Raw genomic sequence first — 18266 nt, forward strand, 5'->3', positions numbered from 1 at the left:
TTAAAAATTCACTCGGTCACTCTGTGATTTTTTGATTGGAGCATTTAGCCTATTTACATTTAAAGTAATTATTTGTATATATGTACTTAGTGTCATCTTGCTAATTGTTTTCAGGCTTGGTTTTTTATTTTTTGCTTTTTAGTTTTTATTCCTTTCTGCTCTATTCCCTTATGATGTGATTACTATCTTATTTAGCATTACCTTTGAATTTTTTCTTCTTTTATGCATGTGTATGTATCATCTATTATAATTTGGATGTGGTTACCATAAGGTCATATATAACCCTATATGTGCTGTGTGCTGTGCTAAGTCACTTCAGTCAAATCCAACTCTTTGCGACCCTATGGACTGTAGCTAGGCTCCTCTAGAATCCATGGGATTCTCCAGGTAATAATACTGAAGTGGATTGCATGTCCTCCTCCAGGCAATCCTCCTGATCCAGGGGTTGAACCCACATCTCTTATGTCTCCTGCATTGGCCTGTGTATTCTTTACCACTAGCCCAACTGGGAAGCCCTGTGGTCCTATATATGGTTACACATATGATTATTTTAATATTTTAATGTGATACTTACTATGATATTTTGATATGAAATCTGTGATCTGGTGGTAGGGTGGTGCTTGGTGAGTGGAGCTGGGTTCATGACCTTAATAAAAGCAAAGGAGGATTCCCAAATTGTGCTTTCAGTGTCAATGTTTTTCCATTAGAATGAGCTCATAAATCTGTTTCCAGTGTTCAGGTTCCCAGCGAGAGTTCCATTTGCCTCCTAACCCTATGGGAAATTTTCCAAGATCAGGAAATGGGTTTGACCAAGGCTTCTTTCAAACTTCTGCTTCTGCACTGGGTCTCATAGTATGTGAGATTTTGTGCATGCCCTTGACAATTGGGGCTCTATTTCCTACAGCCATCTGGCTCTCCTGAATGTAAGCTCTACTGATTTTTATAAACAGATAATCTGGGGGCTCATGTTTCTGGCATAGGACCCCTCAGCAGGGTGACTTGATCTGAGACTTAGAGTCTTTGCTCTAAGTGTAAGTAAAAAGATAGTGGAAAAATTAAGGAAAAGAAAAGGATATTTATGTTAATACTTGTCTCAAAATCCAAACCATGCTGTTTGGAGGAATGTTTTCAGAATGGTAAAATGCACATGTATTTTTGGTTTTTTGGCCATAACACAGGGGCATGTGAGATGGAAGCTCTCCAACAAGGAATCAAACACATGCCCCCTGCAGTGGAAGCATGAAGTCCTCATCACTGGACTGCCAGGGAATTCTGCACATGGATGTTTTATATTGCAATGATGCCTTTTTGTGTTTTACTTTTAATTAATATTAATATTTATCTCTTCAGCTAGAATTTAACTTGCAAGGAAAAAAAAAGATGGTGAGTTATTCCTTTTAAAGTCTCATTAAAGTCTTAATATTTGACATGGGCTAATATTATAGCTATTAAACAAATATTTGTTTAATGAATAAATGTCTATGAATGAAAAAAAAATGTCTACAAATGAAGGCAAATTGGAAGTGGTCAAACAGCAGATGGCAAGAATGAACATCGACATTTTAGGAATTGGCAAACTAAAATGGACAGGAATGGGTGAATTTAACTCAGCTGTATCTACTAATGTGGGTAAGAATCCCTTAGAAGAAATGGAGTAGCCATCATAGTCAAGAAAGTAGTCCAAAACGGAGTACTTTGATGCAATCTCAAAAATGACAGAATGATCTCTGTTCATTTCCAAGGCAAACCATTCAATATCACAGTAATCCAAATCTATGCCCCAGCAAGTAATGCTGAAGAAGCTGAAGTTGAACGGTTCTGTGAAGACCTACAAGACCTTCTAGAACTAACACCCCAAAAAGATGTCCTTTTCACTATAGAGGACTGGAATGCAAAAGTAGGAAGCCAAGAAATACCTGGAGTAACATGCAAATTTGGCCTTGGAGTACAAAACTAAGTAGGTCAAAGTCTAATACTAATAGAGTTTTGCCAACAGAACCCACTGGTCACAGCACACACTCCCTTGCAACAACATAAGAGAAGACTCTACACATGGACACCACCAGATGGTCAATACCAAAATCAGATTGATTATATTCTTTTCAAACAAAGATGGAGAAGCACTATACAGTCAGTAAAAACAAGACCAGGAGCTGACTGTGGCTCAGATCATGAAATCCTTATTGCCAAATTCAGACTTAAATTGAAGAAAGTAGGGAAAACCACTAGACCATTCAGCTATGACCTAAATAAAATTCCTTATGATTATACAGTGGAAGTGACAAATAGATTCAAGCGATTAGATCAGATAGACAGAGTGCCTGAACAGCTATGGACAGAGGTTCATGACATTGTACAGGAGGCAGTGATCAAGACTATACCAAAGAGAAAGAAATGCAAAAAGGCAAAATGGTTGTCTGAGGAGGCTTTACAAAGAGCTGAGAAAAGAAGAGAAGCTAAAGGCAAAGGAGAAAAGGAAAGATATAACTGTTTGAATGCAGAGTTCCAAAGAATAGCAGGAGAGATAGGAAAGCCTTCCTCAGTGATCAATGCAAAGAAACAGAGGAAAACAATAGAATGGAGTAGAGATCTCTTCGAGAAAATTAGAGATACCAAGGGAACATTTCATGCAAAGATGGATTCGATAAAGAACAGAAATGGTATGGACCTAACAGAAGCAGAAGATATTTAGAAAAGGTGACAGAATACACAGAAGAACTATACAAAAAAGATCGTCATGACCCAGATAACCACGATGGTGTGATCACTTACCTAGAGCCAGACATCCTGGAATGTGAAGTTAAGATGCCTTATGAAGTATCACTACGAACAAAGCTAGTGGAGGTGATGGAATTCCAGTTGAGCTATTTCAAATCCTAAAAGATAATGATGTTAAAGTGCTGCAGTCAATATGCCAGCAAGTTTGGAAAACTCAGCAGTGGCCACAGGACTGGCCTGGGTCAATTTTCATTCCAATCCCAAAGAAAGGCAATGCCAAAGAATGTTTGACTACTACACAATTGCACTTATCTCACATGCTAGCAAAGTAACGCTCAGAATTCTTCAAGACAGGTATCAACAATATGTGAGCTTCCAGATGTTCCAGCTGAATTTAGAAAAGGCAGAGGAACCAGAGATCAAACTGCCAACATCCATTGGATCATAAATAAAGCAAGAGATTTCCAGAAAAACGTCTACTTCTTCATTATTGATTATGGCAAAGACTTTGACCATGTGGATCACAATAAACTGTGGAAATTTCTTCAAGAGATGGGAATACCAGACCACCTGACCTGCCTCCTGAGAAATCTGTATTCAGGTTAAGAAGCAACAGTTAGAACTGGGCATGGAACAACAGACTGCTTCCAAATCAGGAAACGAGCACGTCAAGGCTGTATATTGTCACCCTGCTTATTTAACTTAAATGAAGAGTACATCATGAGAAATGTTGGACTGGATGAAGCACAAGCCGGAATCAAGATTGCTGGGAGAAATATCAAGGACCTCAGATAGGCAGATGACACCACTCTTATGGTAGAAAGCGAAGAAGAACTAAAGAGCCTCTTGATGAAAGTGAAAGTGGAGAGCAAAAAAGTTGCCTTAAAATTCAACATTGAGAAAACTAAGATGATGGTATCTGGTCCCATCACTTCTTGGGAAATAGATGGGGAAACAATGGAAACAATGACAGACTTTATTTTCTTGGTCTCCAAAATCACTGCAGATGTTGATTGCAACCATGAAATTAAGAGACACTTGCTTATTGGAAGAAAAGTTATGACCAACCTAGACAGCACATAAAAAAGCTGTGACATTACTTTGCCAGCAAAGGTCTATCTAGTCAAAGCTATGGTTTTTCCAGTAGCTACGTATGGATGTGAGATTTGAACTGTAATGAAAGCTGAGTGCCGAAGAATTGATGCTTTTGAACTGTGGTGTTGGAGAAGTCCCTTGGACTGCAAGGATATCCAACCAGTCCATCCTAAAGTTAATCAGTCCTGAATATTCATTGGAAGGACTGATGCTGAATCTGAAACTCCAATACTTTGGCCACCTGATGCGAAGAACTGACTAATTGATAAAGACCCTGATACTGAGAAAGATTGAAGGCAGGAGGAGAAGGGGATGACAGAGGATGAGTTGATTGAATGGCATTACCGACTGGATATACATGAGTTTTGAGTAAGCTCTGGAGTTGGTGATGGCCAGGGAAGCCTGGCATGCTGCAGTCCATGGGGTCATAAAGTGTCAGACATGACTGAGAGACTCTACTGAACTGAAATAAATATCTATGCCTTTTGGTATAAAAATCACAAAAATTATTATAAGAGACTCTTTATTCCCATGAAATTCAAACACAACTAATAGACATGGAGTGGTATAAAAGTGACTTTAACAAATTTATTATATTCCTTTGAAATTTTTTTCTGTAATTTAATTTTTAATTATACTTGTTTTAGGATAGATTGACATATTGAAGCCTCATTATCTGTAATCCTTTCACTCTATTTGTCCTTTCCAGGTGTTCTTGTGTTTAAATAATTTTAATGGCACTCCTTTAAATAGACCCCTCCTGCCACTTCAGTAAAAGCAGGAGAAGACCCAGCTGCCAGGTCCTTCTAGCTACATGTCTCATGATGCATATTTAGTGCTTGCTTCTGTTTTCATAGACTTTAACCAAAGTATATTTCTACATACATGTCTTCCAAAGTTAGAAGCTGAGATTTATTTCATTGACTTTTTATTCAAAATATTGGATGAGAGGGGGATTATATATATGAGACAGGGTCAGGGTCTTAAACAGTGTTTGGAACCAACATGCATTGACCTCTGCACCAGGTAGATGTCATGGTATTGACTAGAATTACATTGTAAACCTGAATTCAGTTTGAGGACACTGGCAGGGAGTGGAAAGAACATAGGTTCAAAGCTGGACAATTTAAAAAGTACATGTCAAAGCAAAGTTTGGTGACAAATAGTATTTTACCATGTATAGCAGCCAGCCTTTTCATTTCCTAAGCTAATGACAAAATTTATCAATTTTATAACAATAAAAATAAAAGACTAAAAAGAAAATATTCATTTATAACCATTTACTATGCACTAATGTAAAAATGTATTCATAAAGCACCTTTTCTTTCTTTGTGGTAAGGTCATGTTATCTATTTTTTCTTATCAAACAAAAAGTACCACTGCAGTTCAAGTTACAGATCTTTACATGGTAATTTATTTTTCCTATTTTCTTCCTCCCATGATGGATTTAATAAATGGTATTAAAGGTTTTCTTTTATCCAAAATACTCTTGCTAAATAAAATTATAGTTAAATAAAATTTCCAAACATTTTGATATTGTTTTAACTGAAAGTCCTTTTTAATTTGCACATGGCTGTAGTTTATCAATTTTAAACAAACTGATAATTCAATGCTTCTTTTTAAAAAATTTACCCTTGTGAGGAATAATAAATGCTTTCAGAGATTTTCTACATATGAGAATAAAATTTCATTATTTGAGCCTTGTTATCAAAAATAGAAAAAATAATAATCAAAAGACTAATGTATTAAAAAAAATTAAACAGAATTTGAATCTGATACTGTGGTATACTAAAACTAATCCAAGGTAGCAAAAATTCAGTCAGTACAGGCAGGGGACACTTAGGAATTTTGGAAATAGAACTGCTGTTTCTCATTTATTTCTTCAAATATATTGTTTGTGCAGTTATGTTAAGTCATGATCTTCTAAATAACTAGAGTAATAGTCACAATTGACTTTTAAAAATAATTTAATAAAATCATATTAAGTGGGAGCAAATTTTTATATGTAAAGTCAGTGAGGATTTTATAGGAATTAGAACTTCAGCAAACAGTATTAACAGAACCAAGACTAATGTAGAAGTTGATGCAAAGGTTGAAAATAAATTTACAAAAGCTAATAAAATGCCTAGAACAGTAATTAACCATTATTATCACAATAACAATGAAGCTGTTTGTGTTTGAATTTAACAATACACCTAAGCCAAAGTTGAATTAATATAAAAATAATATGCAGTGAGCAGATAGCATACAAAAGGTATAATAAAAAATTAATGTTCCCATTGAAGACCTAAGTTATGACAACCTCTTTGAGTGTGCCTTCTAAATATTTTACTTCCCAGTTGTGTGAGGGCAGCTCATTGAAACCTTATAAGATATCAACCAGAGTATCCACAGTATTTCTTAAAAGCACTACATTTTCCCCACCACATCAGATAAAATAATTTAATGTACTTATTTTAACAAAAGGCCCATAGTTACTAACTCCAAACTATATAGTAGCTTTTTTTGTTTTTTAATTTTCTAGCATTAACTGTGGTTCTTAAAGACATCTACAGTTGATATTTTAATTTTCATGCTATTACTGAAAGTAACCAAGTTTATTCTTGGTTAGAAAGTTCTACTGTAACTCACCTCTAAAACTGACTTTATGTAGAAAGTTTCAGCATAAAAATATATCTTATATATATATATATGTATATGTGTATGTGTGTGTATATATATATATATATATATATGTCAAGATTGATTCTACTACATTTTTAGAATAAGTACAGAGTTTTATATCAGACAATTTGAGTTTTAACATCTAACTTTACACTGTAACCCTGGGAACATTATATTCTTTCTTTGAGCCTCAGTTCCTAAACCATAAAATGAGACCATTACCACAGTTCTCAAAGGGTTGCATGAAGTTAAAAGAGCTAGTGTATGTGCTTAGTACTGGGCTGGGCACAGCATGGTATACCAGGTTTTAATGTTTTTTTCTTTTCTCCTCTCTTTCCTATTCCCAATATTTTGGCTTACTGGAGATTGGTGAAAAAAAATATAGAAGTTACTGGAATAAATCAGCTCCACTAAAAAGCTCCTTATATTGCAGGCAATATTTATACATTTCCAAAGTAATGTTCCATGAGATCAAAAGATTATTTTTAAAAATGTATTTACATAATACAATTCATACACAATAAAAGATTTTCAAGGCAACAATGGAAAAAAAAACAAGCTAAATCTGTGTGTATAGTTTAATATTGTAAAATGAAGAAAGATTTTCAATTTTATTAAATATTGAATGTTCATGGACAGACAACAGAACCAAAGCTACTTCATACAGCAATCTATATCAACATAAAAAAATATCAAAATAGAGTTTCTCTGAAGGAAGGAGCCTTTTTTAAAATGGGATTGATAATAATGAGAAATTCCCATTATTTGTCCATGAAACAGCTTATGAAAGTTGCTACTTCAAACAAGATTCTAGCAGAACTTGGCATGTAAATTTAAACTTTTCAGCCACCCACTACTCATCACTTTCTTGTAGCTTCACTCATTCAGACAATTTCATATATACATACATTAATATTAAAAAAAATCCTGGCTTTAAAGCAGAAAATTAATTTTCTACAATAAAAGTAGGTCACCATATTTATATCTAAAGATCTCAGTCACAGAAATTAATTTTCCTCATAGAGATGCTAACTAACGTACACTACTATACTCAACTTTTCAAAAAAGGTGTGTCTCTTAGGAGGATCTGCTCAATCATTCAAAATAATTCTAAGGCATTATAAGCAGCTGTTCCACAGGACAAGTGCTACCCTTGCAACAACATACTTTTGATACATTTAGCAAGTCTTTAGTCTTCAAGTGCTACCAGCCAGACAGAGACGTTTGTAGTCTACAGGTGGTTGGCTCAAAGGTCAAAAACTTTGTTTAAAAAAAATGTTTATGGAATAGCACCATAGAAAGTCTTTCAGAAACAAATCTTTCTTTTTTTTTTTTACAACATTACATTTTAAAAACCTGAATTCTAGGAAGAGAAAGAAAATTTTCAGTTCTAACAAGGCTTGCCCACTTCATTTCATTAAAAAACAAAAAAACAAGAAAACATTAACCTTGACAACATCAACATGAACAGCTACAACAGATCAACAACAAAAGAAAGAATAGCAGCAGTAGAACTTGAGTATGAGCCATCTAGGCAGTCACTTTAAAAGGATCCAGTTCACACCTGTTGGGAATTATCTCATCGGGTTCATAAGACATCACAAGGGCTCTTGAATTTGGTGTGAAAAGGCAGCATTTCTCACTGAAAGAATTGAGTTTACCGATAAACTGGGCATTTTCCAGCACTTAGATAAAATTATGTTTAGAATTAGCTAAATGGTAGACACTACTGACATTTCAAACTTGTCAAAGGTCAGGAAAATGAAATGGTTTCAAGATTGTTTACGTTTCAAAGAGGTAAATTTAGCCTGCAAGTGAAAATAATGAAGCTGAAATATTCCAGTTTCCAAACACTGGTCATACCCATATTTAAAGTATAAACCACCCTTAAAAGACTTCCACTTCACAACAACTTATATGGATCTGGTTTACATTGTCTTCAAGATGCACAGTCAAAGCAATTATCCTAAGATTCGAGGAGAGGGTTTTCCAGTTTATAACCTGTAAGATCATTTTATTTCTCCCATATACTGAGAAATTGTCAAAAAGAACACTCTGCAGCGTCACAGACCCTGAAAGGAACAATTTGAATTGTAAAGCATCTGTGTTGTGCTGTGAACAAAGAATTGTGAAGTCTTCTTTGAATCATGATGCCCTTTCACCAACTTTATTTATATTTATACTGTCAAGAATGGAGTTCAAATATCCTGGTAATGCTGATCAGGGTTAGCTGGAAACTTCTCTTGTAGTACAGAGATAATTCTGGTCTTGCAGTTTTCTTTTGCTCAAACTCATATGAAATATTTGTGCTAAAATCTTCATTTAAAAAAGAAATACATCTTCTCTGCATTATACACATTCCTTTATGTTCTGATGGAGATTTTGGTTATTTTTTGGTATGTGTGGAATCTGGATATCTGATGCTTTTGTATCTTATATGAAATCCTTTCTTGCTGATTGTGTCATCAGTATGAAAATGAATTAAAACTGTATCACCAATTGAATAGATTTCTTCTGGTGGCTGAAGACAAAAGCAAAGACAAAGACAGACACACAAACAAAAACAAATAATAAGAATGAATTATTTTTTCTTCTATGTAATTCACATTTGGAAATTTGGTATAAAACTGAATCCTCCCAACAACCTTGAAAAGTAAATAAGAGTGACTTTATTTTACAGGTGAGAAAGCTTGAGTTATAGAGAACAGATGATGTGCTCAAGATCACAATGTTGATCAGTGATGTAGCTGAGCTTTGAACATAATTAAGTCTGCTTCCAAGTTATGGAACTTGGTGTTTTTCCCCAAAATTTTAAACCAAGTTCCTTCGACTTACAAGTAATTAAAGTGAAGCGCAGAGAGAAAAAAGAGACACTAAAACTATTTCAGAAGCTGCTCTGAGGCAGAGCCACTTCCAGAATCCAAATTGTCCATTCCTTCTTGTTTTAGTAATCTAAGTACTGAGAAGCACTTTTGTTTCATTTCAGTTGTAATTTGGACAGGAGTTCAATATTATTCAAATTCAGTATTATTTAAGTAATAGTTATTGGTAGAAATTTGAAAAATGGAACTAAAGCTTTAGAACAAAATATGTATTCAGAAGAACATTTGATATTAATGTGCTGAATCCTGAGGGGGAAAGCATTGAGAAAACCTTAAGCTTTCCTTTTTCTTATTTGTCACGTTGATGCCCTCTGACCTATTTTGGGTACTGTGTCCTGTGCATACTGCAATGGATCGACATTCAATAGTACTGGCTAAACCTCCACACTGGTAGCAGACCCTGCCACTTATCATATATATTGTTGAGAGGGGAATCTCAATTTGAATCGTGCATATTCTTTTTCTTCTATGCTTTAATTTAAAAGTTTGCAAAACTGTCATGGTGTGTGTTAAGATATATTGCTTTTAGGTAAGTAAATATTTACTGCATAATTAAAAGCATGAATTTAAAAAGTTAGAATGTGGACAGTAACAATAATTATAGTTACTGAATTCATCTGTCTTGTTCGATGTTATTGAGCAAATTCACTAGCAACAGAGAAGGGAAGAGGCATGTTATAACTTATCAAGCCATTAATAATATGATGTAACATTTTTTTTGTAAAAGCATTGCTGACTTATACATCTTACATATATCAAATCACCAATTTATAGATATTTTTATCATGTCTATGGTATCCTGTTGGTACTGTATTTACCCCTGATCCACAGAATCGACCAAGCCCCACTGCTGTTGAATCAAGACCATCAAAGAGCTCAACGTAGTCATAGCCACAGTCAGCTTCTTCTTCCACTTCAAAAATCTGGAAGGATAATTCGAGTCGAGAGCCCCGTTCTGACACTAACAGCCATTCACAATCAACTTGTCCTGGGTAGTTGTTATCACCAAACTGAGCATGTGAGTACAGATCTCTGGGTTTTGATTCCACTTTCAGTCTGCCACCACACTCTGCCCAAGGAATAAAAATGAGATAAGTGAGCTCAATGAGCTTTAACAATTCCAATTTCTCTTTCAGTGTGGTATAACCACTCTCTAACTTCTGTATTCATTTCCATGGTCAGTTATGCTTCCCATATTTGAAGATTCCAATGACGTAGTGGATATTGATAGGCCCTAGGTTTGGTAGGCTGGGTTTGGTATTTCAGCTTCACACTTACTAGTTCAGTGACTTTGGATAAGTGACATTGCTTCTCTGATACATAAGGTAAAATGCAGATGACAACAATAGTACCAATCTTAGTGGGCTCTGAGGATTTAATTAACACAAGAAAATCACTTAAAACAGTACCTGCCATATAGTAACCAGTCAGTCCTAAAGGAAATCAACCCTGAATGCTGAAGTTGAAACTCCAGTGCTTTGGCCACCTGATGCGAAGAGCCGACTCATTGGAAAAGACCCTGATGTTGGGAAAGACTGAAGGCAGGAGGAAAAGGGGGCAGCAGAGGATGAGATGGTTGGATGGCATCACCAACTCAATGGATATTTCTTGTTGTTGTTCAGTCATTAGTCATGTTTGACTTTGCAAACCCATGATTGCAACACGCCAGTCTTCCCTGTTCGTCGCTATTGCCTGGAGTTTGCTTAAACTCACATCCATTGAATCAGTGATGCCACCCAATCATCTCATCCACTGTCACCCCTTTCTCCTCCTGCCTTCAATCCACCCAACATCAGGGTCTATTCCAATCAGTCGGCTCTTCCCATCAGATGGCCAAAGTATTGGAGCTTCAGCTTTAGCATCAGTAGTTCCAATGAATATTCAGAGTTGATTTCCTTCAGGATTTACTGGTTTGATCTCCTTGCTGCCAAGGGACTCTCAAGAGTCTTCTCTAGCACCACAATTCGAAAGCATCAATTCTTCACCACTCATCCTTCTTTATGGTCACATCTGTACATGACTACTGGAAAAACCATAGCTTTGACTATATAGACCTTTGTTAGCAAAGTGATGTCTCTGCTTAATAATACACTGTCTATCTAGGTTGGTATAGCTTTTCTTCCAAGGAGCAAGCATCTTTTAATTTCATCCTTGCCGTCACTATAGGCAGTTATCTTAGAGTCCAAGAAAATAAAACCTGTCACTGTTTCCATTTTTCCTCCCATCTATTTGCATGAAATGACGGGATTGGATGCCATGATCTTAGTTTTATGAATGTTGGATTTTCAAGCCAGCCTTTTCACTCTCCTCTTTTACCCTCATCAAGAAGCTCTTTAGTTCCCCTTTGCTTTCTGCCATTAGGGTGGTGTCATCTGCATATGTGAGGTTATTGATATTTCTGCTGGCAATCTTGATTCCAGCTTGTGATTCATCCAGCTTGGCATTTTGCATGATGTACTCTGCATATAAGTTAAATAAGCAGGGTGACAATATACATGTACTCCTTTGACGTACTCCTTTCCAAACTTGAACCAAACTGTTGTTCAATGTCTGGTTCCAACTGTTGCTTCTCAACCTGCATACAGGTTTTTCAGGAGGCAGGTAAGGTGGTCTGATATTCCCATCTCTTTAAGAACTTTCCACAGTTTGCTGTGATCCACGCAGTCAAAGGATTTATCATAATCAATGAAGCAGATGTTTTTCTGGAATTCCCTTGTTTTTCTATGATCCAATGGATGCTGGCAGTTTGATCTCTGATTCCTCTGTCTTTTCTAAATCCAGTTTGTACATCTGGAATTTCTTGGTTCTTGTACTGTTAAAGCCTGGCTTGGAGGATTGTGAGCATTACTTTGCTAGCATGTAAAGTGAGTGCAATTGTGCAATAGTTTGAACATTCTTTGGCCTTGTCCTTCTTTGGGGTTGAAATGAAACTGGCCTTTTCCTGTCCTGAGCCCACTGCCGAGTTTCCCAAATGTGCTGACCCACTGAGTGCAGCACTTTCCCAGCATCATCTTTCAGGATTTGAAACAGCTCAGCTGGAATTCCATCACCTCCCCTAGCTTTGCTTGTAGCAATGCTTCCTGAGGCCCACTTAGCTTCGCACTCTAGGATTTCCGGCTCTAGGTGAGTGATCACACCATAATGGCTGTCCAGGTCATGAAGACATTTTTTCTACAGTTCTTCTGTGTATTCTTGTCACCTCTTCTTAATATCTTCTGCTTCTGTTAGGATCATATTGTTTCTGAGCCTGTCTTTGCATGAAATGTTCCCTTGGGATCTCTAATTTTCTTCAAGTGGTCTCTAGTCATTCCCATTCTATTGTTTTCCTCTATTTCTTTGCATTGTTCACTTAAGAAGGCTTTCTTATCTCTCCTTGTTATTCTTTGGAACTCTGCATTCACATAGGTATATCTTTCAATGGACATGAGTTAGGGCAAACTCTGGGAGATAGTGAAAGACAAGTAAGCCTGGTATGCTGCAGTGCATGGGGTCACAAAGAGTCAGACATGATTGAGTGACTGAAAAACAACTTATACTAGCTCTCAATGAATATTTTCTATTGTTATACGTTATATTGTTTTCACTTTTAACTGTTTTCAAGGATAAGAAGGTCAGTGTTCAAGTTAAATCTTAATATTTTAAGAACCCAGAATCCAAATTAATATGACATAATTGAAAAAAATCAACAATATAAAAATCCTGTATGTGTATATGTGCCATATAGAACTCTCTACATAGAATATACAGACCAGTATTACTTTACTTAGGTTGAACTACTTATCTAACTTGATTTGGAATAACATACACCCCTTATAAATTGTAGTTAATCTTGAAGTTCCAGAACTTTATGAATTATATTTTGTGTGTTTAACAAACAAAAAGTGCTCTTTTCATAGCTTTTTCAGGGAGATATTAATAAACATATGATTTACCAGTTAGTACCTCTGTCATTAGAGGTAACTCTACAAAATATAATATATACCTACATAAAATTTACAGTTAATGTATTTCAGAGAATACAAGTTTTCAAAAATTACTCTTTGTAGCCTGGGCGCCCAAATTTTACAATGACTAGAGAGGAAATGAATGTTCAAACTACTGTAAACTTGTGCTCATGTCATATGCTAGCAAGGTTATGCTCAAAATTCTTCAAGCTAGGTTTCAGGAGTACATGAACTGAGACTTTTCAGATGTACAAGTTGGGTTTAGAAAACACACAGAGGAACCAGAGATCAAATTGTCAACTTTCTTTGGATCATGGAGAAAGCAAGGGAGTTCCAGAAAAACATCTACTTCTGCTTCATTGACTACACTAAAGCCTTTGGATGTGTGGATCATACAAACAAACTGTGGAAAATTCTTAAAGAAATGGGAGTAGCAGACCACCTTACCTGTCTCCTGAGAAACCTGTATGTGGATCAAGAAGCAACAGTTGGAATCAGACATGGAACAACAGACTGGTTCAAAATTAGGAAAGGAGTATGGCAAGGCTGTATATTGTCACCCTGCTTATTTAACTTATAGGCAGAGTACCTCATGTGAAATCCTGGGCTGAATGAATCACAAGCTGGTATCAAGACTGCTGGCAGAAATATCAACAATCTCAGCTATGCAGATGACACAAGTCTTATGGCAGAAAGTGAAGGGGAACTAAAGAGCCTCTTGATGAAAGTGAAAGAGGAGAGTGAAAAAGTTGGCTTAAAACTCAACATTCAGAAAACTAAGATCATGGCATCTGGTCCCATCACTTCATGGCAAATAGATAGGAAAACAACGGAAACAGTGACAGACTTTATTTTTTGGGGATCCAAAATCACTGCAGATATTGACTGCAGCCATGAAATGAAAAGATGCTTGCACCTTGGAAGAAAAGCTATGACCAAACTGGACAGCATATTAAAAAGCAGAGACATTGCTTTGCTGACAAAGGTTCAGCTAGTCAAAGCTAAGGTTTTTCCAGTAGTCATGTATGGATGTGAGAGTTGGACTGTGAAGAAAGCTGAGTGCCGAAGAATTGATGCTTTTGAACTGTGGTGTTGGAGAAGACTCTTGAGTCTCTTGGACTTCAAGGAGATCTAACCAGTCCATCCTAAAGTTAATCAGTCCTGAATATTAATTGGAAGGACCGATGCTGAAGCTGAAACTCCAATATTTGGCTACCTGATGCAAAAAACTGACTCATTGAAAAAAGCTCTGATGCTGGGAAAGACTGAAGGTGGGAGGAAAAGGGTATGACAGAGGATGAGATGGTTGGATGGCATCACCGACTCAGTGGACATGGGTTTGAGTAAACTCTTGGAGTTGGTGAAGGACAGAGAAGCCTGGTGTGTTGCAGTCCATGAGGTCACAAAGAGTTGGACTTAAGGTCCAACTAAAGGTCGCCACTGAACAACTGAATTAAACTGAAGGGGAACTAAAGAATCTCTTAATGAGGGTGAAAGAGGAGAGTGAAAAGGCTGGCTTGAAATTAACATTAAAAAAACTAAGATCATGGCATGTGGTCCCATCACTTCATGGCAAATAGATGGGGCGGGGGGGAGCGGGGAATGGAAACAGTAACAGGTTTTGTTTTCTTGGACTCCAAAATAACTGCAGATGGTGACTATAGCCATGAAATGAAAAGACACTTGCTCCTTGGAAGAAAAGCTATGACCAAGCTAGACAGCATATTAAAAAGCAGAGACATTACTTTGCCAACAAAGGTCCTTATAGTCAAACCTATGGTTTTTCCAGTAGTCATGTACAGCTGTGAGAGTTGAACCATAAAGGCCAAAGGATTGAAGTTTTTGAACTGTGGTGTTGGAGAGGACTCTTGAGTGTCCCTTGGACAGCAAGGAGATCAAACCAGTCTATCTAAAGGAAATCAACCCTACATAATCATTGGAAGTGATGATGCTGAAGCTGAAGCTACAGTACTTTGGCCATGTGATGTGAAAAGCCTACTCATTGGAAAAGACTTTGATGCTGGAAAAGATTGCAGGCAAAAGGAGAAAAGGGTGGCAGAGGATGAGATAGTTAGATAACTGAAGCCCATTATACAGAGTGAAGTAAGCCAGAAAGATAAAGACCAATACAGTATACTAACGCATATATATGGAATTTAAAAAGATGGTAATGATAACCCTATATGCAAGATAGAAAAAGAGACACAGATGTATAGAACAGACTTTGGGACTCTGTGGGAGAAGGTGAGGGTGGGATGTTATGAGAGAATAGCATTGAAACAAGTATACTATCAAGGGTGAAACAGATCACCAGCCCAGGTTGGATGCATGAGACAAGTGCTCAGGGCTGGTGCACTGGGAAGACCCAGAGGGATGGGATGGGGAGTAAGGTGGGAGAGGGGATCAGGATGTGGAACACATGTAAATCCATGGCTGATTCATGTCAATGTATGGCAAAAATCACTACAATATTGTAAAGTAATCAGCCTCCAACTAATAAAAGTAAATTAAAAAAAAAGAGAGATAGATAGCATCACCAAGTCAATGAACATCAGTTTGAGCAAACTCCAGGAGATGGTGGAGAAGAGCCTGGTGTCCTGCAGTCCATGGGTTCACAGTCAGACACAACTTAGTGACTGAACAATAGCAAAGAGAGTAGATATAAGTAGAGGAAGCCTACAGTCTCCTCCAACCAATTACACATACAAGCATGATTGCGGGTAGGGAGAAAGGAAGTGGTATGAAAAGTGTCAGGAGAAATTAGAGTTTCATTCTGCCCTTATTTGCAATGACTGAGTGGTTACTGGGAAGCAGAAATTTCATTACAAAAATCAGGGAATTCCCCCCAAAAGTGGGATGAGTTGGGAGAGAACAGAAACAAAAATACAACGTGGAAAGATTTGGACAGATAAACCAATGGTTATTGAAAACAATTTTAACCTTAGTGCAGTCTTCTGTGACCAGACAGTCCTTGGCAGCACCATGTGAGGGTGAATTAGGACAGCTAAAATTTTACTTAGATTTTTTCAGATTGGTATATGGTTTACCCACATTGTGGTTTGGTGATTTTAACTAACAAAATATTTCTGAATCCCCAGGTGGAACCCTATTCAGATGTGTCTGAATACAAGTAAGCTCAACCAAAACTCTGGGCATTGCCACATGCAACTGCACATTCAGAGACCTTGGTGTGACCAGAGATGTAAAAACCTTCAACTAGTGTTTCAGTCATGAGAATGCCTTCCACATCATGTTAAATGATAACAACTATGTATAAAAGAATGAAATTAGAATGCTTCCTAACACTATACACAAAAATAAACTCAAAATGGATTAAAGACCTAAATGTAAGACCAGAAATTATAAAACTCTTAGAGAAAAGTATAGGCAGGATACTATTTGACATAAATCAAAGCAATATTCTCTATGACCATATCCTAGAGTGATGGAAGCAAAAACAAAAATAAATAAATGAAATTCAACTAAACTTAAAAGTTTTTGCACAGCAAAGGAATCTATAAACAAGGCAAAAAGACCACCCACAGAATGGGAGAAAAAACAGCAAACAAAACAACTGACAGATAATTAATCTCCAAAGTTTACAAGCAGCTCATTCAGCTCAATACCAAAAAAACAAACAACCCAATCAAAAAGTGGGCAGAAGACCTAAGCAGATATTTCTCCAAAGAAGACATACAGATGGCTAAAAACACATGAAAAGATGATCAACTTCACTCATTATTAGAGAAACACAAATCAAAATTGCAATGAGGTATCATCTCACACTGGTCAGAATGACAATCATCAAAATATCTATAAAAAATAAATGCTGGAGAAGGTGTGGAGAAAAGGGAACCTTATTGCACTGTTGGTAGGAGTGCAAACTGATATAACCACTATGGGGAACAGTGTAGAGATTCCTTTAAAAAACTAGGAATAAAACTACCACATGATCCAACAATCCCACTACTGGGCATATACTCTGAGGAAACCGTAATTGAAAAAGACACATATACCGTACTGTTCACTGCAGCACTATGTGCAGTAGCTAGGACATGGAACAACCTGGATGGCCACTGGCAGATGAATGGATAAAGAAGCTGTGATACTGTTAATACACAATGAAATATTACTTAGCTATAATAAGGAACACATTTGACTCAGTTCTAATAATGCGGATGAACCTAGAGATTACTATAGAGAGTGAAGTCATAAAGGGAAAAACAAATATTGTATCCTAACGCATATATATAGAATCTAGAAAGATAGTACTGATGAAACTCTCTGCAGGGCAGCAATAGAGATACAGACATAGAAAACTGACTGGTGGACACAGTGGAGGAAGGGGAGGTTGGAACGAATTGAGAGAAACATTGAAATATATACATTCCTATATATAAAATTAGATAGCCAGTAGAAATTTGCTGTATGATGCAGATTCTAAGCTGGTACACTGTGACAACCTAGAGGGGTAGGATGGGGTTGGAGATGGGAGGGAGGTTCGAGAGGGAGGGGACTTAGTATGCATACCTATGGCTGATTCATGTGGATATATGGCAGAAACCAACACAACATTGTAAAGTAATTATACTCCAATTAAAAATAATTAAATTTAAATAATAAATAAATAAATAAATGTCCCTTTGTCTTCCAGTTTTTAGGACGAGTGTCTTGTACAATCTATTGATATAGGTCCCATGTGTGCTTATAACCACTCTGGAAAGCTGGAAATCTGATCAGTCTTGGGAACTCTCTCTTAAGTCCCACAGACTGGAAACTAAGCATCCTTCCTTTACCACAATGGTGCTTCTCTTATCCCTAACTCCAAGAATCAGTGTCCTCTCCCTGTGACAGGACTCCGCAGCCAAATGGCCTGGATACAAACCTGAATTCTACTAGTCATCAGCTGTGGGATTTTGCCCCCCACTTCATTTCTAAAGTAGGGATCATACACAGTTCTTAA

The 18266-nt window shown here is 36.8% G+C and overlaps 1 protein-coding gene across 4 annotated transcripts in view; it reads right to left on the minus strand.

Annotated features, from left to right (window-relative positions):
- The window catches only part of TLL1 (tolloid like 1), a 342701-nt gene that overhangs the window by 49076 nt on the left and 275359 nt on the right, over positions 1-18266 (minus strand). For 2 of the 4 annotated variants that reach the window (XM_043902680.1, XM_043902681.1), the window contains 2 exons: positions 10178-10428; positions 4323-8998 (listed from right to left, as the gene is read on the minus strand). The exons of 1 other annotated variant lie outside the window; for it this stretch is intronic. In XM_043902680.1, the coding sequence (XP_043758615.1) occupies positions 8864-8998; positions 10178-10428 (386 nt within the window). In that variant the 3' untranslated portion in view covers positions 4323-8863. Of the gene's footprint in view, positions 1-4322; positions 8999-10177; positions 10429-18266 lie in introns of those variants that run through there. One more of the 4 variants, XM_043902683.1, reaches the window with a different exon arrangement.

Source organism: Cervus elaphus, chromosome 5 (genome assembly GCF_910594005.1).
Source record: "Cervus elaphus chromosome 5, mCerEla1.1, whole genome shotgun sequence".
Taxonomy (NCBI): domain Eukaryota; kingdom Metazoa; phylum Chordata; class Mammalia; order Artiodactyla; family Cervidae; genus Cervus; species Cervus elaphus.